The 24,273-nt window shown below is 50.9% G+C and overlaps 2 protein-coding genes across 3 annotated transcripts in view; one reads left to right on the forward strand and one right to left on the reverse strand.

The window, feature by feature from the left end:
- Positions 1 to 1,826: 1,826 nt before the first annotated feature.
- Positions 1,827 to 22,294, reverse strand: LOC141080640 (uncharacterized). Of its 2 annotated transcripts, none has more exons than XM_073566010.1 (3): positions 21,034 to 22,294; positions 5,415 to 5,522; positions 1,827 to 4,635 (listed from the first exon to the last, which is right to left on the reverse strand). In XM_073566010.1, the coding sequence occupies exon 3, from the start codon at positions 4,552 to 4,554 to the stop codon at positions 1,864 to 1,866; it is 2,691 nt and encodes an 896-aa protein (XP_073422111.1). In that variant the 5' UTR covers positions 4,555 to 4,635; positions 5,415 to 5,522; positions 21,034 to 22,294; the 3' UTR covers positions 1,827 to 1,863. The 2 variants fall into 2 exon arrangements, with proteins under 2 accessions (XP_073422111.1, XP_073422112.1); XM_073566011.1 differs by lacking the exon at positions 21,034 to 22,294 and adding an exon at positions 8,209 to 10,079.
- BCOR (BCL6 corepressor) overlaps positions 14,069 to 24,273 on the forward strand; it is a 173,474-nt gene continuing 163,269 nt past the window's right edge. The window contains exon 1 of the mRNA XM_073566007.1: positions 14,069 to 14,401. The gene's annotated coding sequence lies outside the window, so the exon portion shown is untranslated. The remainder of the gene's footprint in view (positions 14,402 to 24,273) is intronic.

The raw sequence follows: 24,273 nt of genomic DNA on the forward strand, positions 1-24,273 counted from the left end.
GCTTCTTTCGGCTGTCTCCAAACGTACACTCGGCTGTAGGTCGGAAATAGGGTAAACGATGATTCGTCTGAGAATATCACGTTTCCACTGCTCGAGGGACCAATTCTGGAGGTTTCTACACCAAACTCATATATTAAATCCCTAAAACGATACTTTATTGTTTAAAAACCACAAATGTGGTACACACCAGAAAAAATGTGACAGAAAATGAAAAAATAGGTGTTCAAAAATTAGCCCACACTAGGGTAACCCCTATGAGTCCCTATTTGTTTACTGAGCTGTACCCTGCCTGGCTGCGGAGGTTGGCACCCTAAGGGGGGAACGTTGTGGCGCCCCCGCTCACGATGGCTATCCCTGGGGGCCCTGACAAACCCTACAGCCACTAGTGGTCCCTTCTACCCGATATAAGGGAACCCCTAGTTCTAGACAGAGATCAAGCCTGCTCTATAGAGGACCCTGTGTCCCAAGAAAAGAGGTTAAAAACAATTTAGAACACACATGGCATGGGGTGGCATGTTAAAGTCCCACAAAAAGATACAAACAACTTCAAGGCAGCCCAGTGGGATAACTCAGTTCAGATCATGCCTAAATCTTATACACAAGATAAGGAGAGGCATCTTTTACTCAATTGAAGGCCATAGCTCAAAAATTGATTGAGAAATGGCTAAAAAATGCCATCAATAGTCTCCCACTAATAGAAAAAATGTGGGGAACGCAGAGCTGCAACAGCGGTACTTATCTGCGTTTTTCGCCACCTGCCATCAAATCATGAATGCCTCAACGCGTTTCGCCTTCCAGGGCTCATCAGGAGGCCCGATGCTACGATAATTCGTGTCCCATAAAGGTGCAAATAGCTTACCGATGTTCCATACTTCTCCACTCTTATAATCTGCCGCGCAGAGCCTAAGCTCCGCCCACTCCAATCCCATTGCCTCTCTCAGCACCACCCATTTGCTGCTGCCCCAATCGGTTAACTGATCTCTGATGCACCGTCATACTGACCAATCACGTGTCCTCACACACAGGGTTCCCCATAGCTCCCCTGTCATCCTGGCTTAGATTGGTCACTGCACCTAGCCTGCATTCAGCGTCACTGCTGACTCACCGATCACATGTCCTTAGACGGAGAGTCTCACAGCAATCACCAATCACTGCACCCCAGGCATATTGTCATCTCTGCGATTTAACCCCATATGTGCAGTAAACGCTCCACAAACCAGGCGTATATACCCACATCGCTACATTTAACCCAAAGAGCTCATGTCTGACGATCTCATTCAATATGTTACCTACATTATATTAATAATGATAATTAGCGTTTTGCTCGATATATACAAAACCGCATCATCGCCTACACCAGTGTGAGCAGGCGTCTATAGCTACCTATCTCAATATATGTAATCAACATATGACACTCATACTTCGCAAAAAGATAGATATAAATCGCGTCACAACCTTTAATAATGTGAACAGGCGTCGATATGCAACTACCCCATCAAGTTCAAGGTATCTGCTCTCCCAAGATAGTCACTGTGAGGCAAATATGTACAGATATCTTACTTCTTTCTATCTTCAGACAGTCTACGCATTCTAAAGATGATCCACACCATGGATCACTTAAATATTATGCAACTGCCCCGTCAAAGTAATATATTGAGAGCCTTATTAAGAGGCAACAAGGGTTCAGATTCAAAATGCTCCTAGATCCTATAGGGATATACGTCTGCGGCAGTAAAGAGGGACTTTCTATATATGCAATATTCCACGCCAATACATGGAGATTCCACTATAACAGGGAACCAACAGAACAAAATCAAGGAGGCTGGTATCCTCTAGAAAAGGAACATATAATTCAATTGTGGCTCATAAGAAGCAGGCATATGACAATTGCTCATTCAGCCCTCTCGGTTCGAGTGACTCCATCCTGAATATCCATTCACACTCTCTCCTAAGCATCACCTTATCCACATTTCCTCCTCTTGGGTTTACATGGACTACCTCTACAGCACAGAATTTTATGTCACCGAGATCACCATTATGATACATCCACATGTGCTTTGCAAGCGGGGTTTCTCTTTTATGTCTGATGTCTCCAAGATGTTCTCCTACTCTTCTTCTGAATTCTCTCCTGGTCTTTCCTATATAATTTTTTGGGCATGAGCATGTAGCCATATAGATGACCCCTGTGGTTTTACAGTTTGAGAAGCCACGATAAAAAAACATCCTACCAGTGCTCGCACTGCAGAAAGACTTCCCCGGTCTCATATAGTTGCAAAAACTGCAGTCCCCACATTTAAAAAAACCACATGGTCGCCTATCCAACCAGGTACCACCAGCCAATGGTCTCCTATATTGGCTGTGGACCAACATGTCCCTAATAGATCTACCCTTTCTAAAGGTAATGTTGGGACGCTCGCCAATTATATTCTTCAAATCTGGATCCAACCTGAGAACATCCCAATGCTTAGATAGGACCTTTCTGACCTCCTGATGGTTAACGTCAAATGTCCCAATTACTCTTATTAATTCTGTCGAGTCTTTAATCTCACGTTTCTGCAGCAATTTAGCCCTATCTGCTTTTCTTGCAAAATCATATGCAGTGTCTAGAACATGTTGCGGATATCCCTTGTTCTTAAACCGACAAAACATATCCCCAGCTTGCCTTTGGAACAGGTCATTCCTGGAGCAATTCCTCCTCAACCGTAGGAATTGTCCCTTCGGAATACCTCTCTTAAGAGGGACTGGATGGTGGCTCTGCCAATGTAGCAAGCTATTCGTACTCGTAGGTTTCCGAAATATACTTGTAGAGATGCCTCCCATCCTATCTTTTTGGATTTTAATGTCCAGGAATGGTATTTCCGTTTTCTGAATTTCTGAGGTAAATCTCAAGTTAACACTATTTCGATTCAACTCTCTCACAAATTCTTCAAATTGGTCTTTATCCCCTGTCCATACCATGAAGACATCATCTATGAACCTATACCACAAGGAAATCAAGCAGTGCCACCACTTCTCCTCTCCTCCAAAAACAATAGTCTCCTCCCACCAGCCCAGAAACAAATTTGCATACGAAGGGGCACAGGGGCACCCCATCGCGGTGCCCCTGAGCTGGTGGTAGAATTTGCCATCAAAACAGAATGCATTGTGGGTCAATATATACTGCAAAAGGGAGGTCAAAAAACTATTATGCCCTCTACAAGCTATTGACCTCTGACTAAGAAAATGTCCCACGCCTTTAATGCCTACATCATGTGGTATGTTACTGTAGAGTGCTTCTATATCAATGGAGGCCAACCAAGCATTCCCTTCCAGATGAACGCCCTCCAATTTTAGCAGTAAATCTGAAGTATCCCTCAAATATGACGGCATACACACCACAAAGGGACGTAATATCTGGTCAATATACAGGCCACTATTCTGTGTCAACGAGTCCACACCTGATACAATCGGCCTCCCCTTCAGGGGATTCAGGCCCTTATGTATCTTTGGTAATGCATAAAACGTGGCCACCAACGGGAACTTAGGAAGAATAAAATCAAATTCTGTCTTTGAGATCACACCCTCTGCTAAGGCCCCACTGAGGATCAGCTGCAGTTCCTCTTTATAAGAGGCCATGGGGTTCTCTTTTAGCACCTCATATGTTGAATTGTCCTGCAGAATAGCATAGCACATTTCACGATATTCAATGTGGTTCAGAATTACCATATTGCCCCCTTTATCGGAGGGTTTTACCACTATTTGATCATTTTTCTTTAAAGCCTCAAGTGCTATTCGCTCACTGGCCAACAAATTATCCTTATTTTCCCACTCTGGTCCTGCTAATTTCTTCAGGTCCCTCTCCACCAAGCTGGCAAATATATCGATATTTCCCATATCACCTACAGGCGGCATCCTTTCACTTTTATTTCTCAAGGTAGTAAAGGGGCCCTTCCCAGCAGTGGGAACTCTATCATTTTCATTCAAAAGTCCAATGAGCGCCTCATATCCTTCAATATCCTCCTCATTGAGGCCCTGTTGTTTACAAGCCTCACGGCTATTGTGTCTAAAAAACTTTTTCCACTTGAGTTTTCTACAAAACAAATTCAAATCTTTAACCCATTCAAAACAGTTGAACCTGTTCACTGGCACAAAGTTTAGGCCTCTAGAGAGGACACTCAGCTCATCCGTAGTGAGGACGTGCGAGGACAGGTTCACACCACTACACCACTCTAAATGCTTGGAAACATTTGTCATTGAGAGCAGCGGTTTTCTAATTGCAGCTCTTCCATGGAATCCAGATTTGTGCAGCTCCCGACAAACAGTTTTTGTGGAAACTGTGTTGTGTAGGTCTTCATTGAGCTCAGCAGTGATTTTCGGAGCAGTGGTCTTGCGATCCTCTCTCACAATTCGCTTTAGAGTCTGACGGCCTCTCTCAGTCAACTTCGACTTTCGGCCGGACCTGTGCTTTGCTGCGGACATTTTTCCTTCTCTTTCAAACGCAGTCATTACTTTGGAGACAGTACCTCTTGACACGCCAAGCACTCGGGCACTTTCTGTTACACTAGCGCCTGCCATACAAACACCAACAATTTGGCCTCTTTGAAAATCCGAGAGGTCTGCAATTGGTATCAGGTTCTCATCAATGTTCTTCCAATTCTGCAAAACAAACAGTTAATTTACATACACATATCACATAACACAAATAATCAACTACAAAACATTACCATATGTCACGGTTTGCATGTTTATAACATGTTCGAAGATTATGATGCCAAAACGTTAGGTGTTTCCATTATTTTGTCCAACCCCTGTATGTAGAGGACTAATAACTGTGCCAAGATACATTGCTCTCAGTCCACAGGAAGTGAGTCAGGGGAAATCTTTAATAAATGTCCCTCGTATCTATTGATTTGAACAGGAGCTAACGTGTACTACCCTGTGGTGGCCACTATTAGAAGACAGAGCAGCTCTGCAAGTGAGCATTTCCGGACGGCGGCTGCAGCAGCCGACCCTGATAACAGCTGAACGGTGGTGTCAGACCTCAACTGATCAAGATATTGATGACCTATCCTATGGATAGGTTGTCAATCCTGAAAGAAGTGGACAACCTCTAACTCCATAAGTCCAACAAGCCTAATCCTTCCTCCTCAATTACATAGGTTGTTGGGAAAGATTAGAACCTGTGCATTTTTTTTAATAGATTTTCTATGAAAGGATATAATCTGTTATGTATTTTATGAGGATTTGGGGTCCATATTTCTTAAAGTGGGAAACTCCATTAATGCAAGAAGAAAACAAACCAATGTGATTTATTTCATGACAAAAAAATGAATTGAACACCCCTCATCCTTGTTTCCCCCAAAACGTCTGTGTCTTCTGTTAGTATCAGTTTAACATGTATGAACAGCTTCAGATCGGTCCTCATGAATACTCACAATGAATATTAACTGTATTTGTTTTCATTTTTCACTGGACATCTGTTTTCAATACATATTTTTCTCTATCACTTACAATTCCACTTCCTTCTCTTTATGCCTTTTTTCCTGCAGAATAAAGTAGATGAAATCATTTTTTTTTTACTGCAATTAGCTGATATTGGTAAGAAAAGGAAAAAATGCAAATCTAAAAATGTAGAGAATGTCCTAATACATAAATGAACAGACCATTATAGAGATCCACTCAATGTGGCTCACAAACAAGACATGGTCTTCGTTTCCAGGCACAATAGTGTTTCTAGATTTCTCTGGCTGTGGTTTTGTTCAATAACAAGTCAGAAAAAAATGCTGTGTTTTTTTCTTTTCTTTTTGAATTTTTCATTAAAACAGCAAACATTGCATAGAAGTAGCACACGTTCTACCCTTAAAGCGGTACTCTCATGATGTCCATCAAGGACCTCATAACTCTGCAGTCTCCTCCCTAAGGCTACGTGCACACACTGCAGATTCGTCTGCGGATTCATATCTGCGGTTTTACCTGCGGATTGGCTTGCGGTTTTGCCCTGCGGTTTGCCACCTGGACAATGGAATAGGTGGCAAACCGCAGCAGAATCCGCAGAAACAATTGACATGCTGCGGAAAAAAAACCCGCAGCTTTTCCGCAGGTAAAAATCCGCAGCATGTGCACAGCAGAATGTTAATCCCATAGGATCATATGCTACTGTACACTGGCTGCAGAACTGCTGCAGTTCTGCTGCGGTCAAAACTGCAGCAGAAACGCAGCAAAAACCGCAGCGTGTGCACATGGCCTTACTGGTCCCTGGAGGGTGGGCTCTCATCCTTGAGTGACAGTTCTGATGGACTCGGTTTTAGCAGAACTATAAAGATCAGCACCAGTTTTGCTGTAACACATTCAGGTATCAGTGGTTTGTTTGGAAGTTTTCACTGCTATTATTGTATGTGAATATAGAGATTACAGGGAATTAAAAGAAGCAAACAGCTCTGGACAGTGAGAGATTTATAACTTCAGCTTGTCAGGAGCTGAAAGGGAGGAGGAGGCAGGTGAGCAGATAACTGCTATATAAAAATCAATGGACTGGAAAAAATAACATGGCTGGTATGTTAAGAGTTAACTCCTCTCCTGGAATATAACTACTTCACAGACTGGGCCAGGGTCTGGCCTAGGTACTAGTAGCCAAGATCCATGGAAACCTGCTGTATACTATGAAAGATAAAAGCTCCCATGGCTTGAGAATGACAGTAGATAGAAAAGAAAGTCAAAAGAAAGTCAATTGCAAACTTATTTTCATGCTAACTCACTAATCAATGCAATTTAATATTTTTAGAATACCTCTTTAAAAGGATATAGACTCTTTTGGTGGCATTTATTTTTTGCTTGAAAAGGTAGAAGATTTGGTGGCTGTAGACTCTGTGTATCACAGTCCTTAGTAGACTGCAAAGCGTACCCAGTGATATCCGTCAGTTGATTCTAGTGTTGAACTTGTTCACTCTCCTCTCATTGGTCACAAATTGTCCAAGCTGTCTACACTGCTGAGCACAGCGATTGGCTGCAGCGGTCAGTGTAGGGTAGTTAGGACAATTTCACTACAGGACAGTAAGCAAAAAACCAATGGGATCACTGAAGTGGCAGTTCTAAACTCGCAGATTTACCAATAATACAGTTAAAGTTATTTTAAGGGCGAGTGAACACGCTGCGGATTCACCTGCGGATTTTTCCATGCAGATTTGCAGGTAAAGTGACCTGCGTTTTGACACCTGGACAATAGAACAGGTGGCAAACCGCTGCGGAATCCGCAGAAAGAATTGACATGCTGCGGATTTAAAACCGCAGCAAATCCGTGCGGAGAAATCCACAGCATGTGCACTGCGGAATTGAAATCACATTGGCTAACAATGTACTGTACTATCTCTGCGGAACTGCTGCGAATCCGCAGCGTGTGCACATACCTTAAAGCAGTGGTCCCCAACAGGGCCGGACTGGGACTAAAATTCAGCCCTGGCATTTGAAGTTACACAGGCCCACTAGTCACATGGTGACTATATAATATCTTTGTACACTTGTAGTTTACAAGAAGTGAGAGATTAACACGACTATATAACATGTAGTCAGAGCTGTGCCCAGTATTTCAGCTCAGTCCTATTTATTGCTTTTAGGTACAGTACTCCTCCCAAAGCTGTCCCCTTTTGTATGCATGATTACAGAATTCCTGGCAGAACTGCTCTCTATTGGGCAACCAGACCCCCTGGTCATAGCCGCCCCTATCATACCTCCCAACTTTTGAAGAAGGGAAAGACGGACAAAGACTGCGGCGCGCTGCGCGCGCCGCTGCAAATTTTGGCCACACCCATTTCACAAATAGTCACACCCATGTCCACACCTAATCACACCCATTTAGCACTGCTGATCACACTGACTGGTACTGAGGGCACAGTGGCTGGTATTATGGGCACACTGACTGGCACTAAGGAAGAGAGAAAACAGAGAGAGAGAGAAAAGAAAACAGAGAGAGCGAGAAAGAAAGGGGAAAGAAAGAACAGTGAGAGACAGAGAAAGAACAGAGAGAGAAAGAAAGAGGGGAAAGAAAGAACAGAGAGAGACAGAGAAAGAACAGAGAGAGAAAGAAGTAAAGAAAAGAAAGAAAGAACAGAGAAAGAGAGGAAAGAAAAAGAAAGAAAGAGGGGAAGAAAGAACAGAGAGAGAAAGAAAAAGAGAGAAAGAAAGAAAGATTCTACAAAGATACTATAGCAGCCCGGCTCCCATTGTAGTGCCCACCTGAGCCTCCCGATGCAGGACCTATCATGATCCGCTCACATGGCCGGTATCCCCGATTCCAAGGCGATCCTGCTGTCTGCGCTGTTGGAGGAGGACACTGTGATGGATCTGAAGCATTCCTGGTTCCGTCACAATCTCCTCAAGAAATTATCTCATTTCCGGTCAGCTTCCAGCACATCACTTCAGGTGGAACGTCATGTGTGTGTTTTAAAATGCTCCTCGGGGCTCCGCCGTGTACTCCTGTGTCCGTGGGAAAAGCACGCTTCGTATGCTTTATACACACTTGGCTCCGCTCCGTACATCCCGTACACACACGGCTCCACTCCATACACACACGGCTCCACTCTGTCCACCTCGTACACGCGTGGCTCCTCTCCGTACACCTCGTACACACAGGGCTCCGCTCCGTACACCTCGTACACACACGGCTCCTCTCCGTACACCTCGTACACGCGTGGCTCCTCTCCGTACATCTCGTACACACACGGCTCCGCTCCGTACACCTCGTACACACACGGCTCCTCTCCGTACACCTCGTACACACACGGCTCCTCTCCGTACACACGGCTCCTCTCCGTACACGCGTGGCTCCTCTCCGTACACCTCGTACACGCGTGGCTCCTCTCCGTACACCTCGTACACGCGTGGCTCCTCTCCGTACATCTCGTACACACAGGGCTCCGCTCCGTACATCTCGTACACCCGCGGCTCCGCTCCGTACACCTCGCACACACGCGGCTCCGCTCCGTACACCTCGCACACACGCGGCTCCGCTCCATACACCTCGTACACACGGCTCCGCTCCGTACACCTCGTACACACGGCTCCGCTCCGTACACCTCGTACACACACAGCTCTGCTACATCCACACTGTAAATCCTGACCCCAACACATACTTACCTCAACCAGCACCATGACAACAGCAAAGCAGAGTCTTGCAGACGGTAGAGGCAAGGCTGAGCGCACAGGACCTGTGATGAGGTCACAGGAGGGGCGGAGTCAGGGGTGACATGATCGGGGGTCTGGACAAAGGCTCCTGATCATGTGACCCCCTGACTCCTCCCCTCCTGTGACCTCATCACAGGTCCTGCGAGCAGGCAAGCGAGTGCGACTCTGTGAGTGGCTGCAGGGGGGGGGGGATCTCATGCTAAGGCAAGGATGGGGTGCGTGGGGGGGGCGTGGCGGCTTATCTCCCTGCAGTGCGGGAGGAACTTGGAAACTATCACCGCCGTGTCCGCAGAGGGCCGGCGGCAGGAGCAACAGTGGCCGCAGCAGCTGGCAAGCGGACAGATGATCGGGCGCTGCCGCCCGCGGCCCACGTGACAGCGGCCCAGCGGGAAAATGCCCGGTTGGTTATATTGCCAATCCGGGCCTGGTCCCCAACCTTTTTTGCACCAGGGACCGGCTTCAAGCAAGACCATTCGTCCATGGCCTGGCAGGGCAGGGGTGGAGCTTTGGTCATAAGGTGGTGGGACTATGGACAGGGTTGTAGTTTAGTATTGCATACTTATCATTTAATTATAACATTTATAATGTGAATGTGACTCAACTCACCGTAGGTTTTGAATGAGTGGGAGCACCGGGCTTGTTTTCCTGCAACAAGACGGTCCCATCTAGGGGTGATGGGAGACAGCGACACCCTTGTATGCATGGCTCCGCTGCCACCCTTGTATGCATGGCTCTGCTCCCACCCTTGTATGCATGGCTGAGCTCCCCCGTCCTCACCATCATACTTACCCTCACATCGTTGCTGAACTTCCCTGCATCTCTATCCTGGCGCGTCAGCTTCTTCCTGTGCGGAGTGGTTACGTAGTATCGCTCATTAAGGTCATGAATATGGACGCCATTCCTATGGGAGTGGAGTCGTGTCCATATTCGACCTTAATGAGCGATACTACGTGACCGCTCAGCACTGGATGAAGATGCCGCGCCCGACAGGTATGCAGGAACTGAGGGTGAATATTGATGTCTTCTAGAAGCCGGCGGTTGCAGCTGTCACCACAGTGCCACATCCGCCGGCTCCCCTTGTGTCCAGCATTCTGAGCTGTGGCTCCGCGGACCGGCAACAGAACTGCAACGGCCCGGTCCTGGGCCGCGGACTGGTGGTTGGGGACCCCTGCCATAAAGTGCCCTACTTTCCTAAGCTTCCTAATCAGTCTTGACAATGGATAGTCCACAACTTGAACGTCTTTATAAATGTTGTCCCACCTGTGAAAAAGCTTACCATATATTCACCTCCCTGCACATCTTGTGACCTGCAGACAATCAGTGAGCCACTATAGGCCTGCTCTTAGATCCCTCGGAGGTGTGGAAGAAATGAGGGTGCAGTAGCCCAATTGTGGCCGCTGATTGTTAAGCACAGGAGCCCTGAAGACTATGTGACATGAACCTTGCCTCGGACATGACATGAACGGTGTGGTCAGTGATGGAGTATATATGTTATTTTTATTTTACAAGGGAGACAATTTCCTGTAGAAAGCGGTGGTCCACTACTGTGGGCCATAATCCCACTACATTGCCTGTACCTCACACTGCCATTTAGGAATCAGCATTTTCTCACATGAAACCATGAAAGACACGGCACCAGCCTTTCATTCCTGGTGTGCAGACGACTCTGCCGTTCAGGGGAGTCGTGGCGGAAACTGCGAGTCAAGACTAAAATGCCTGAAAATCTTCCACGCACGAACGAGCCTTAATTATCTGAATAGAGCGAAACAGGCGGCAATCACACGATCGCAGTAAGTGCAGCAGAAAATGGCCTTGTGTGAATGTCCGAAGACTCGCCTTTCTGTAGAGCATGGGAGCGCATTTCCTCCTCGCACGGTACGTTTTCTTTTGGCAGTCATCGCTCTGTATCCAGCCATCAGACAGCGCTCTGCTCCCGCGCCGGCTTCCTGTATACATCACAGCTGTCCTGCTCTGCGCGCCGGAGGAAGCCTGTTTGGCAGAGAACCTAACGGCAAGACGGAGTTTTCTTAAATTCCTTTTCATATGGAATGCAATGAAAGAAAAATAATCTGAAAGTCATGCAGGCGCGTTTTTTTTTTATTATCCTTTTTAGGACTGACCTGCATGTCGCAAAAGTAAGCAAGGCTCGCAGCCGCTGGGACCGGCCACGGCTGGAAACACTTCCACCATTACAAGTTATTTCTGCCATCGGGGCCTCACAGAGATTTACCACAAAAAGCCAGAGGCATTCTGCCGGGGTCTGGGCTTTACCTCAGCAAGTACAATATGCCACATGTGTGAGGGGAAGGAGAATTAGTTTCGGTGGAACTTTTTTTGATTCAGATTCTCTCAGTATATAATTATAGGGGTGGCCATCTTGTCTGAGCTTCTGTTCACAGCGTTTAGAGATGTGCTTTACTGCAGAGACATGGCCATCAGCCCCCTAGAAATGATCACGGACTTCTCAGGCTGTGAGAAGGATCAGGCTTGTCGCCTCCATGTACTTGGTGTGAACACGCTTTTACATGAATCATTTTCAATTGTAAATTGCTGTGGAATACGTTGGCGCTATAGAAATAAAGTTATTAGTTACATTCACTTGTCCAAAGTGCAATCACACCTTTCCAGTCTCATCCATCGTTCACTGTCTGGCTGTGCGTTCTGCAATCATGAGGGTCTATTACTATGATTTGTGCTCTGAGGTTATTGTACAATAAAGGGGGTGGAGGTGAGCTGTGACCAACGCACACAGACACACAACCACTAACATACATATATATTAGTGGCTATGTCATTGTTATCCTGCCTCTACTGATAATGAGCAGCTCTACAGAACGGGAAGGGTCAGACTATACGCTCGGTGACCAAAGGAGAAACAGCAAATCTTAAACAAAAAAAAAGGAGTGATGTGGAAAGCTAGAATACTTTATACTATTAGGCTGTGTGCACACGTTGCGGATTTTGATGCAGATCCGCAGCGTTTTTTTTCAGATTTGCATTAAATCTGCAGTGTAGTGCACAGGCAATGTTTGTCTATGGTAAATAAAGAATTGCTGTTCAAATGCTGAGGAAAAATCAGCGCAGATTTGCAGCGGTTTATTTTCCACAGCATGTCAATTATTTTTCCGGATCCGCAGCAGCATTTTCCAGTCTGGCACATAAAATCTCTCCTTACAAATCCGCACACCAAAAACGCATTACAATCTGCATCAATTCCGCTGGCGTTTTCCGCAAAGAAAGTTCTGCACACTAATTTGCACCGTGTGCATACCCTGGATGGGGTGGTGCACTATTTTCACACCAGCGTATTTTGTCTGATCTGAATCAGGATGATTATGTAAATCACACACCAATTAGAGTGTGATTCAATTTTCTCAGAAGGGGAAAAAAATGGTCTCCATCTTCTCCATTCTGTCAGTCTGTGAAAATCGCACTGTACAGATGTCATCCGAATGCAGTCTGATGTTTTCCACCAACTCAGACTTGCATGGCAGAGAGCGATCCGAATATTGGATCAAACTGGGGCAGGCAGCGATCCTTTCCTCTGTCCAAGGAAAAAATAAGGACCTGTGCTCAGTCCCATAGAATAACATTGGTCTGAGTGTGAACTGATGTTCTGTCGGATGGCACTGGGACCGAAAATACGGTGTTCTGCACCTGCCCTTGGTGTAAAGCTAGATCAGTAGGGGTCTCACACCCCCATCAATCAGCCATTATCCCCCCTCAGCAGTGCTTGGATGCCTGCACTGCAGTGCAGGGTTTGGTGGCCGCTGCCGAGTATTGCAGCTCAGAGTGGGAACACCAAACACTTCCTGTAGTGTGCGGTGCCTCGCTCCTACATCCCAGCGCTGCCGGCGGGGATAATGGCCAATTGATGGCGCCCACCGATACCACCACTTCTCCTAAGGATCGGTTACATATATAAAACTGCTGGAAGCCCCATAACCCTTCACACCCCATGCCCGGCCTGCGGAGCCATCGCTGCCCATCCCTCGCGGACCTATTACCATGGTGCCCATACAGCAGGGGGGCACTGGTTTAGGACGGGCGGACTCGGAGAGTCTCATAGAAATTTCAGTTTGAGGGTATGTGCACACGGTGCGAATTCTGCTGCGTTTCCGCCCTGTGGAAACGCAGCAGTTCCGCTGACCATGTACAGTACAATGAAACCCTATGGGGTTTCAAAAACGCTGTGCTGACGGTGCGGATTTTTCCACGCGGTTTTGCTGCGGTTTACAATCCGCAGCATGTCAATTGTTTGGTGCAGAAACGCTGCAGTTTTAGGATGTGTGCACACGCTGCGGATTATGTGCGGATTGCTCTGCAGTTTTGCCCTGCGGTTTTTCATCTCCTCAATGGAGGAGATGGCAAACCGCAGCGGAATCCGCAGAAAGAATTGACATGTCAATTCTTTCTGCGGATTGAAAACCGCAGATAATCCGCGCGGAAAATTCCGCACCGTCTGCACTGCGGTTTTTGATTCCCATAGGGAATCATGGTACTGTACACCGCAGCAAAAACTGCTGCGGGTCCGCAGCGGCCAAAACCGCTGCGGAACAGTAGCAAAATCCGCAGCGTGTGCACACAGCCTCACACCTCATCCATTAGGTGTAAAACCGCAGATAAACCGCAGCACTTTTGTCCTGCGGATTTACCTGCGGTTTTCTCTCCAAAATCCGCACACCAAAAAAAAACTATGTGTGCACATAGCCTGAACCTGTTTGTAAATATAGTCCGGCGCCCAGATTATCGGCTGCGACTTTCCTGCTGAGGAGTATGGCGCATGGACACTCCTGACAGTAGAGCGCTTCGCTGCCAGCCTGAGGTCGCCTGCACCGACAATGTCGGCAGGTCTCATTACTGTGCGCCGTGCTATCCCCGCACCCATGCCTGGCGGCTCCTCTGCTGTGTGCACAGGAGGGAGCGGTGGCTGCGGCTTTCTGGAGGCTCTCCCTGGCCCGTCCATGAGAGGAGCAGCTGTACGGGCGGCGGAGGCGCCATCTCCGGCAGTGAGGAGCAGCACACGGCCCGCGCATAACAACAGGACACGTGTGTGGATGACGGCGGAGCCGAGGGCCCGGAGTGTGGCACAGGGCGCCCTGCAGCCGGGACTCCGACAGTGCTGCCGCCGAAGAGCCGTTACGTGCGGGGTGATAGTCCGCCCTCCCTGTAGTCCGGCACGGAAGCCGCTGCTGGCCGAGGACGTCGTGGCTGCTCCCGGGAGTGTGCGGAGCCCCGGGCACAGGTCAGATGATGGCGGCCGCTGTGCTCTCCCCGTTGTATCGCTGCTTCCTCCCCATTATAACCTCGTGCACCGTGTGCGGGTCATGTGTCAGCAGTGACGCACGGAGAACCATGCGACATCTGTGCGGCACGTCATACATTTCCCACCAGCAGGAACGTGGAGGAAGCGACTGACAAGTCTAACCAGTCGTACGTGTCTGTTTATACGGCACTTCTGAGGTGATGACATAACACACATGTCGCAATATTACCGCGCCCTATGAAAAGAAGCCTGTCGGGATTGGGGGAGGGGGTCGCGCAGTGTGAGCAGTAGTGTGCGCCCCCATACCCCCAGGCTGGCAGTGCAGCGTGCGCCCCCATACCCCCAGGCTGGCAGTGCAGCGTGCGCCCCCATACTCCCTGACTGGCAGTGCAGCGTGCGCCCCCATACTCCCTGACTGGCAGTGCAGCGTGCGCCCCCATACCCCCAGGCTGGCAGTGTAGCGTGCGCCCCCATACCCCTAGGCTGGCAGTGCAGCGTGCGCCCCCATACCCCCTGACTGGCAGTGCAGCGTGCGCCCCCATACCCCCAGGCTGGCAGTGCAGCGTGCGCCCCCATACCCCCAGGCTGGCAGTGCAGCGTGCGCCCCCATACCCCCAGGCTGGCAGTGTAGCGTGCGCCCCCATACCCCCAGGCTGGCAGTGTAGCGTGCGCCCCCATACCCCTAGGCTGGCAGTGTAGCGTGCGCCCCCATACCCCCTGACTGGCAGTGCAGCGTGCGCCCCCATACCCCCAGGCTGGCAGTGTAGCGTGCGCCCCCATACCCCCAGGCTGGCAGTGTAGCGTGCGCCCCCATACCCCCAGGCTGGCAGTGTAGCGTGCGCCCCCATACCCCCAGGCTGGCAGTGTAGCGTGCGCTCCCATACCCCCAGGCTGGCAGTGCAGCGTGCGCCCCCATACCCCCAGGCTGGCAGTGTAGCGTGCGCCCCCATATCCCCAGGCTGTCAGTGTAGCGTGCGCCCCCATACCCCCAGGCTGTCAGTGTAGCGTGCGCCCCCATACCCCCAGGCTGGCAGTGCAGCGTGCGCCCCCATACCCCCAGGCTGGCAGTGCAGCGTGCGCCCCCATACCCCCAGGCTGGCAGTGTAGCGTGCGCCCCCATACCCCCTGACTGGCAGTGTAGCGTGCGCTCCCATACCCCCAGGCTGGCAGTGTAGCGTGCGCCCCCATACCCCCAGGCTGGCAGTGTAGCGTGCTCCCCCATACCCCCAGGCTGGCAGTGTAGCGTGCGCCCCCATACCCCCAGGCTGGCAGTGTAGCGTGCGCCCCCATACCCCCAGGCTGGCAGTGTAGCGTGCGCCCCCATACCCCCAGGCTGGCAGTGTAGCGTGCGCCCCCATACCCCCTGACTGGCAGTGCAGCGTGCGCCCCCATACCCCCAGGCTGGCAGTGTAGCGTGCGCTCCCATACCCCCAGGCTGGCAGTGTAGCGTGCGCCCCCATACCCCCAGGCTGGCAGTGTAGCGTGCGCCCCCATACCCCCAGGCTGGCAGTATAGCGTGCGCCCCCATACTCCCAGGCTGGCAATGTAGCGTGCGCCCCCATACCCCCAGGCTGGCAATGTAGCGTGCGCCCCCATACTCCCTGACTGGCAGTGTTGCGTGCGCCCCCATACTCCCTGACTGGCAGTGTAGTGTGTGCCCCCCATACCCCCAGGCTGGCAGTGTAGCGTGTGCCCCCCATACCCCCAGGCTGGCAGTGTAGCGTGTGCCCCCCATACCCCCAGGCTGGCAGTGTAGCGCGCGCCCCCATACTCCCTGACTGGCAATGTAGCGTGCGCCCCCATACTCCCTGACTGGCAATGTAGCGTGCGCCCCCATACTCCCTGACTGGCAGTGTTGCGTGCGCCCCCATACTCCCTGACTGGCAGTGTTGCGTGCGCCCCCATACTCCCTGACTGGCAGTGTTGCGTGCGCCCCCATACTCCCTGACTGGCAGTGTAGTGTGCGCCCCCATACTCCCAGACTGGCAGTGTAGTGTGCGCCCCCATACTCCCTGACTGGCAGTGTAGTGTGCGCCCCCATACTCCCAGACTGGCAGTGTAGTGTGCGCCCCCATACTCCCTGACTGGCAGTGTAGTGTGCGCCCCCATACTCCCAGACTGGCAGTGTAGTGTGCGCCCCCATACTCCCTGACTGGCAGTGTAGTGTGCGCCCCCATACTCCCTGACTGGCAGTGTAGTGTGCGCCCCCATACTCCCTGACTGGCAGTGTAGTGTGCGCCCCCATACTCCCTGACTGGCAGTGTAGTGTGCGCCCCCATACTCCCTGACTGGCAGTGTAGTGTGCGCCCCCATACTCCCTGACTGGCAGTGTAGTGTGCGCCCCCCATACCCCCAGGCTGGCAGTGTAGTGTGCGCCCCCATACTCCCTGACTGGCAGTGTAGTGTGCGCCCCCATACTCCCTGACTGGCAGTGTAGTGTGTGCCCCCCATACCCCCAGGCTGGCAGTGTAGTGTGTGCCCCCATACCCCCAGGCTGGCAGTGTAGCGTGTGCCCCCATACCCCAGGCTGGCAGTGTAGTGTGCACCCCCATACTCCCTGACTGGGCACAAGCCTGCAGCAGGCATCCTCACCAGCACTTAAAAGTCTACAAGGGACAGGCTGTCCGAACATGTGGGCTCAACCTCTAAGACCCCTTGAATGGGACAAGCCACAGTACCAGGCACAGCCCCCATCTGTCGTAGCCACTGTGCCTGTGTAAACAATGTGGCCCCTTTTTAAAGCTTTCTTGCAGAGGGCCCAGTGGTCAGATCCCAACCGTCAATCACTGGTGGTCTAGCCTACTGTGCACATCCAAATAAGAATTATGGGGAATCTTAAAGACGCCAGCCTGCCATGTGCCCTGACAGCATGGAGATTTACATATAGCTGTGTCTGCAAAATGGGCGCATGCCACAAAAAAGCCATACACACATACATGGTTGACATTTACCTCCCCCGAGACCCCCCATCCACAATATATATCTACCTCCCCCCCGAGATCTCTATCCACAGTATGCATCTCTCTCCCCTAAGTCCGCCATCCACAATAGACATTTACCTCCCCACAACCCCCCATCCACAATAGACATTGTGACCGGGTCACTGGCTTTGTATATGAGGGGAGATATGTGTCACGAAGATTTGTTTTCTTCCGTGATCTAGAAACCTGTAAGTTTCTCTTCAGCCTGCTATGGGACAGGTTTGTAGGCAAGAGACGGGTGGGACACCTACTCAAATTCAAATGAGCTTTATTGGCAGGACTAAGTATGTTAGCTTTGCCAAAGCAGATGGTAAAAATAGGGGGGGAGGCATATAGAGGTCCAGGATATATCAGCCTCCTATTAGAGGATAGGGGCATGTCCAGGGTGGGGTACCATATCTCCACTTCAAGGGTGTGGCTGGGAGGTTAAATGTACAGCCACTGTTTTCTTTTTCACTGTGTTGTGGTTTGTAGAGGAAAGACTCCAGAAGTGGCTCCAGGTGGAGCTGAAGGCACATGGTGGGCTGAGTGGGCTAACCTGTCAGACATATGGACTTTGCTATACGTTATCTTTTTGTTTTGCTGTTATGTCAGAGAGGCCATGTTTACTATGCTGAACCCTGCTATGGGTTATGCTGTTTCATAATAAACCAGCAGGTGATTTACCACAAGAAGCATCACCTCACCATCTACCTCCCCCCATCCACCATAGACATCTACCTCCCATAGCTACACCCCCATGAATAATAGACAGCTACCTCCCCTTGAGCCCCCCATGTACAGGAACGCTCGGCTAAGTGCTCCTGTGCCCTCTGTAAGAGACTCCTATGAGAGTTTCACAGACCAAATCCTTCTCTGCCCCATCATCTGTTGGGGGTGAGTCAGGTTCTTGAAGGTATCCTTCATCCTGCTATCCAATGTCTACTTTCCCTGACTCCCCATAAATGCGGCCACTCTGCTCGGATGAGCCTCTGTTATTTCAGAAGGAGGGAGAGAGATGCCGCTGAGAGGAAATAACAGGATTGAACAGGTTGAAGATCCCACCCATCCCTCCCTCGATTTCCCGATGCAAATGTTGGGGATTGTCACAGTTCTCATACAGTGAACCCCACTAAATAAGATCCGCCAACAGATACAACCCCCAGTACGGCACGGGCAGCCCTTCAATAGCTCATCGCTCGGACGGCTGCCTCCCAGTCCCACCATACACAGACGAGCTATTACCGATAACACACATATATAGATCCTGGGATAATCAGCATACCGTTATAAGTGCATCATGCTAACGACTATAATGCATGGTTTAATCTGTATGCCCCATGAAGCCTGGGTGCGTCCTACCCCTATACGGAGACATCCATCCGTGGAGAAGTGGGGGGATGCTGACATACACCGTGTGCACAGATCACTATCTGGCACTGAGGACAGGCTGGGTGGTAGTTTATCTGGGACACGATAGCTTGAAATCCTCAAAGATCCTATTAGTGAGGTAGAATAATACTGGCAGGCCAGGCTCACACTGGTAAATGCCAGATAAGAGCACGTAGGATACAGGGTAAGGCTGAATCTGGTGGGAAGATATTCAGAGTCAGGGGAGAAAACACTACACTGTTCTCGTGTGGATGATGGGATGATCAAGGTTGAATTACACAGCGATCAAGAGTCAGCACGGAGTGCTAGCCTTACGCCCCCGTACATCAGATAGCCGTCTCAGCCGGCAGCTCCGATGCACAGTAACAGCAAACTCGGACAGCGCTCCTGCGTCTCTGAGAGCTGCTGCCAGACTCGAGACTCCTCTTATCTCCCAGAGAATAAAAGGATCGGCTGTCGGAAATCTGACGTGCCAGATCCTTCTCTCCTCCAACATCATTTGTTTAGGGGGGGGGGGGGGGGGGAGTCTGGATGCCCCACATATCAGCAGGCAGTGACGTAACTACAAAGTTATGGGCCCCGATGCAAACTTTCAAATGGGCCCCCCCCATTCCAAAATACACTCACATCTCTGCTCCATACACCTCGTACACGTGCGGCTCCGCTCCGTCCACCTCGTACACACACAGGGCTCCGCTCCGTACACCTCCTACACACACAGGGCTCCGCTCCGTACACCTACACACACAGGGCTCCGCTCCGTACACCTCCTACACACACAGGGCTCCGCTCCGTACACCTCCTACACACACAGGGCTCCGCTCCGTACACCTCCTACACACACAGGGCTCCGCTCCGTACACCTCCTACACACACAGGGCTCCGCTCCGTACACCTCCTACACACACAGGGCTCCGCTCCGTACACCTCCTACACACACAGGGCTCCGCTCCGTACACCTCCTACACACACAGGGCTCCGCTCCGTACACCTCCTACACACACAGGGCTCCGCTCCGTACACCTCCTACACACACAGGGCTCCGCTCCGTACACCTCCTACACACACAGGGCTCCGCTCCGTACACCTCCTACACACACAGGGCTCCGCTCCGTACACCTCCTACACACACAGGGCTCCGCTCCGTACACTCTGTAAACCCCTCCTGACCCCACACAAACTTTACCTCATCCAGCACCATGACAACCAACACAGCAGAGTCCTGCAGACTTAGGCCCCTGATCATGTGACCCCTGACTCCTCCCCTCCTGTGACCTCATCACAGGTCCTGTGCGCACATTAGAAAAAACAGCCTAGCGAAGTCATTGCAGGCTGTGAGGGGCTGCTGTCAGTGTGGTCGGTGGGTCTCTGCAGGAGGGCGAGGATGAGGTGGCTCAGTGCAGTGTGGGAAAAATAGACTCCTGGGCGGGACGTGGGGGAGGAAAACGAGACTGTCCCGCGAGAATCGGGATGGTTTGGAGATATGCCTGCCGGGCCCCTGACTCCCCCCGGTCGCAGTGGCGACTGCTATGACTGTGGTAGTTACGCCCTGTCGGCAGGTTTAGCCAACATTAGTCCAATGTGTATGGAGCCTTTACTCACATTAACGCGTTTTCTTCACAAGACATCGCCTCTAATCAGGACAGGGTGATACCGGCCCATCACTGCACTGGATGACCCAACAACAGGGACCTCCGCTCACTGTGGGTGCCCCCGATTGGAGGGGCATGGCCACACCTGACTGCTGAGATGCCATTCATGGCTATGGGACTGACGGAGGAAGCTGAGCGCTCTACCTGGTCCACAGACGCTGGGAGCAATTATGAGCTACCATGCCCCTCCATTCAGTTGGGACCTGGGGAGGAATTGATGAGTCCGCTCCCCTCTGTGTTATCAGCGTGGGCCCTGGGTCACATATTCATTACTTATCCTGTGGATGGTGATAATCTTTCATGGGAAAATCCCTGTAAGCGGCCCGGAATGTACTGGATGTAATCACACCCGTTATTTAGGAGGGGTCTTCTGAGAGCACGTCCCCTGCGGAGCACAGATCGCACACACAAGCCCCGCTCATGTTGAGTTGCATTTTTGCTGACCCAGAATACACATGGTGGACACAGGTCCGGGAAGGCCCTAATCAGCAGGCGGGCCGCCTGCACAGTGCAGCCTCCCATGGAAAACAATGGGAGCAGACTTCATGCGGAAGCACGGCCGCGCACACTGACACAGTATTAGCCGTGTTCACACGTCAGTATTTACCTCAGTAGGTGAGAAATCCAGAGTGGTGACGGGTTTGTATTACAAATACTGAACGTGGCCGTAGTTCTAGCATCGCCGTAGTCCTCGCTTCCAGCGCTCTCCCGTGGCAGATGCTAGCCTCACGTCACACCCCGGTGACAGGCTGCAGTGATGGTGGCACGCCGCGGAGACGCCGGGCGGATCACATTAGCGCGTCCGCTGGATGTTAACCCCTGCGGCGTCTCCCGGCTGCTGCGCCCATTAGGATTCTGTGTGTGCGAAATACACCCTGGCAGAGCAATAACATGGCGATCGTCTCTGACTCCAGGGAAGCGTGTCGCGTCCTCCATCCCGGGAGGGATCAGGGTTAATCTCCGGTGCTGTCACACAGAGGTGACTGGGAGTTAATTAGGAAGTGTTCTCCGGATCAGTGCCTCGCACGGCCCATTAGCTATTCTGCTGCCTAATTGCAGGATTGCGCTGCTATCTCCGTCCCGTATCCCTGCAATCAGCGATCGCTCGGCAGCAGCTGGGGATTAGGCGGCCGGCGGAGCGGGGCTGCACGCTGCTTAACCCCTCACCGGCCGGCGGCTCCGCAGGCATGGGCTGCTGGGATGTGTAGTGCCACAGCCTTATTAGCGAGCAGTGTCTGTCACACGGAGCTCGGTGACCCGTGGAGACGGCGCTCATAGGTCTGAGCCGGCTCTCCGGTTATTGAGCCCTGGGGGCTCCTCTGCCCTATGTGCCGCCATACGGTGCTGTGTCCCCTCACCAGCCGGTAGGACACGTTCACATGACCCGTCATGTCGCTGCCGTTTTCTGTGGCGCATGATACGGCTGAGCGCTCTGCTGTAATGAGGTCTTCTATCACATGGAGTCCGTGCTGGGAGCTAGGAAATGGCCTCCGCTCAGCAGTCAGTGGGGCGGAAAGGGTGTTCCAGCCGCCGGGGTTTCCTGGAATTGCTGCATGTTCTATATGGCCGGTCCGTAGTAATGCCGGCGGCGTGACGTGTACATGCTGCCGCACGGTAAAACGCCCCGTGCAGACGAGGGCAAAGCGTCCAGGCTGCGGCAACCTTCACTTCTGTGCCCGGCGTCCAGTACTAGGCTCTGCAGGAGGCTGCCATGCGTGCAGGCCCGGCCTCTTCTCATGTCTGCTAGCAGCGGCTCATGGCTTCTACACCGAGGTTCCCATAAACATCAGTGGCCTAACGGTGCCCTGTAAGGCTGCTTTCACATTAGCTTTTTTGTGCGCAGTACATCGTGCGCAATAGGAACGCATGCAAAAACACATCATGCATTTTTGCATGCGTTTGCGTTTTTTAGGCGCATTCATTCTTTATGGGTAAACCCAGTGTCTACACATTTTTACGACAAACGTTCACCAAAACGCAGGCGTGCGCATTTCCATGCGCACGCCTGCGTTCCCATTGACTAATGCATTTTTTTGTCGCATTCCGTGCGCAAGCGTGCGCATGTGTTTTTTTTGACAAATTTCGGTGCACCCAAAAATGCAACATGTTGCGTCTGGAGTGCAAAGGCGCAAACGACAAAAAAACGCATGCACACAAAAACGCGTGCAAACGCAAGACCATGCACCCCCATGTTAAAGATAGGGACGCATGCGCATGGATGCACCACAAACGCTGCGCACAAGAACACTAATGTGAAACCAGCCTTACTTTCTACTGTGTTCTGTGCTGAATGGTTAGTTTAACAAGCATGTGACCAGTAATGTGACTTACCTGCAGCTATAGGGTTAATCTGCATAGAAATAGCATTTAAACCCTGTGTAGCTGTAAAGGGAATCTGTCTGCTGGATTTTGCTACCTCATCTGAGAGCAGCCTGATGTAGGCAAAGAGACAATGAATCCAATGATGTATCACTTGGATTATTGGGTGCTGCCATTCTGACACAATCAGAGCTTTTAGATTTAGCATGAAGCTGAGCTGAGAAAGCTAACCCCGCCCACACCACAGCTGACCCCGCCCACACCAGGCTCTCTGTGTACGGAGTCCATAGACAGTGAGCTGCTTATCATAGGAGGGGGCATGGCTAGACTAGTCCAGCAATGTTAGTGATAAATCCCTCACGGTTAGTTAGCAGCACGCACTCTGACAAGTGACACATCCCTGAATTCTGTGTTTCCACCTTGATCTCCTGCTGTCTTCAAGTTACAATGCAAAAACCTGCTGACAGATTCCCTTTAATGGAGCTGTGGCGAGAAGGAGAAAATGAAGTTTTATTCTCCTTGCAGGTACTGGCGCAGGTACAGTCACCGCTCTCTAATGTGGTCACGTTTCCATCAGATTAACTCTATCTCTCCAGGTAAATCACATTTCTAGAAGTCACACTTTAAGCAATCTACTAGGACAACTGTTACAGTAAATTAGCGCCATGAATGTGTTGCGATGCATTTAGACAGATAATGGTTCCTTCCCGGTATAACCACGCTGGCGATCACCTGATGAATTAGCTAAATGTTTGTTCATCAGGCGATACCATCGTTTATGCTGGCAAAATATCATTGTTACTGGCAGCACATCGCCCCGTGTAAGCAGGAGCTGGCTGCCAATAGCATAGTGTATGAGGCAATCATCATGTGCCCATCTTTGTTCGTCAGCCGCTGTAAGTGAGCGCCAATCGGTGCTCATTAAGGGGCACTGGCGGGATGAAATCTGCACCGTTACGTGGGACCCTCATAGGACTGTGATACATGGGTACCAGGTGATTATATTGGCTGTATTGGATTTTGTAGAATGGCATTTTGGCAGGGGAAGAGGTTTATTTTGTCTGACTTGCTAAACAATAGTCTGGAAGACTGCAGGAGCCTGGCCTGAGATAACAAGTGCATGTCCCTGCCCCCTCTTGTCATAAGAGCCCACAGGTCGAGATGGGGGCAGACCAGTGCTGCGGAGCTCTTTCACTATGGCTCCCATCACACGAGATCTCACATTCCTCTCGCTATTTGTTTTCATAACATTGGCTTCTGTCTATGCTTCTCCACGGCTTTTCCTATCCCGACGTCTTATATGAGGGTGGGGGGGAATCAGCCCCCTAAACCAATCAAGCATTAATAAGCGATCTCTAGAAATGCTCTTCCACGCTGTTGTCTAAAATCTGTTTCATCCGCATGTTTCTGAGCAACACTGGGAACAGATCCCAGGTCCTGTGTGCAGTGTTTGCATGTAGTTTTCCGTAACGGTGTGACAGTGGTGTGTGTGCATTGTAAGCCGCCTTTTCTGACCTGTGGTGTAGGC

The sequence above is a fragment of the Dendrobates tinctorius genome, unplaced genomic scaffold (assembly GCF_039654945.1).
Source record: "Dendrobates tinctorius isolate UK_male_01 unplaced genomic scaffold, ASM3965494v1 ptg000016l, whole genome shotgun sequence".
NCBI classification, from domain to species: Eukaryota; Metazoa; Chordata; class Amphibia; order Anura; family Dendrobatidae; genus Dendrobates; species Dendrobates tinctorius.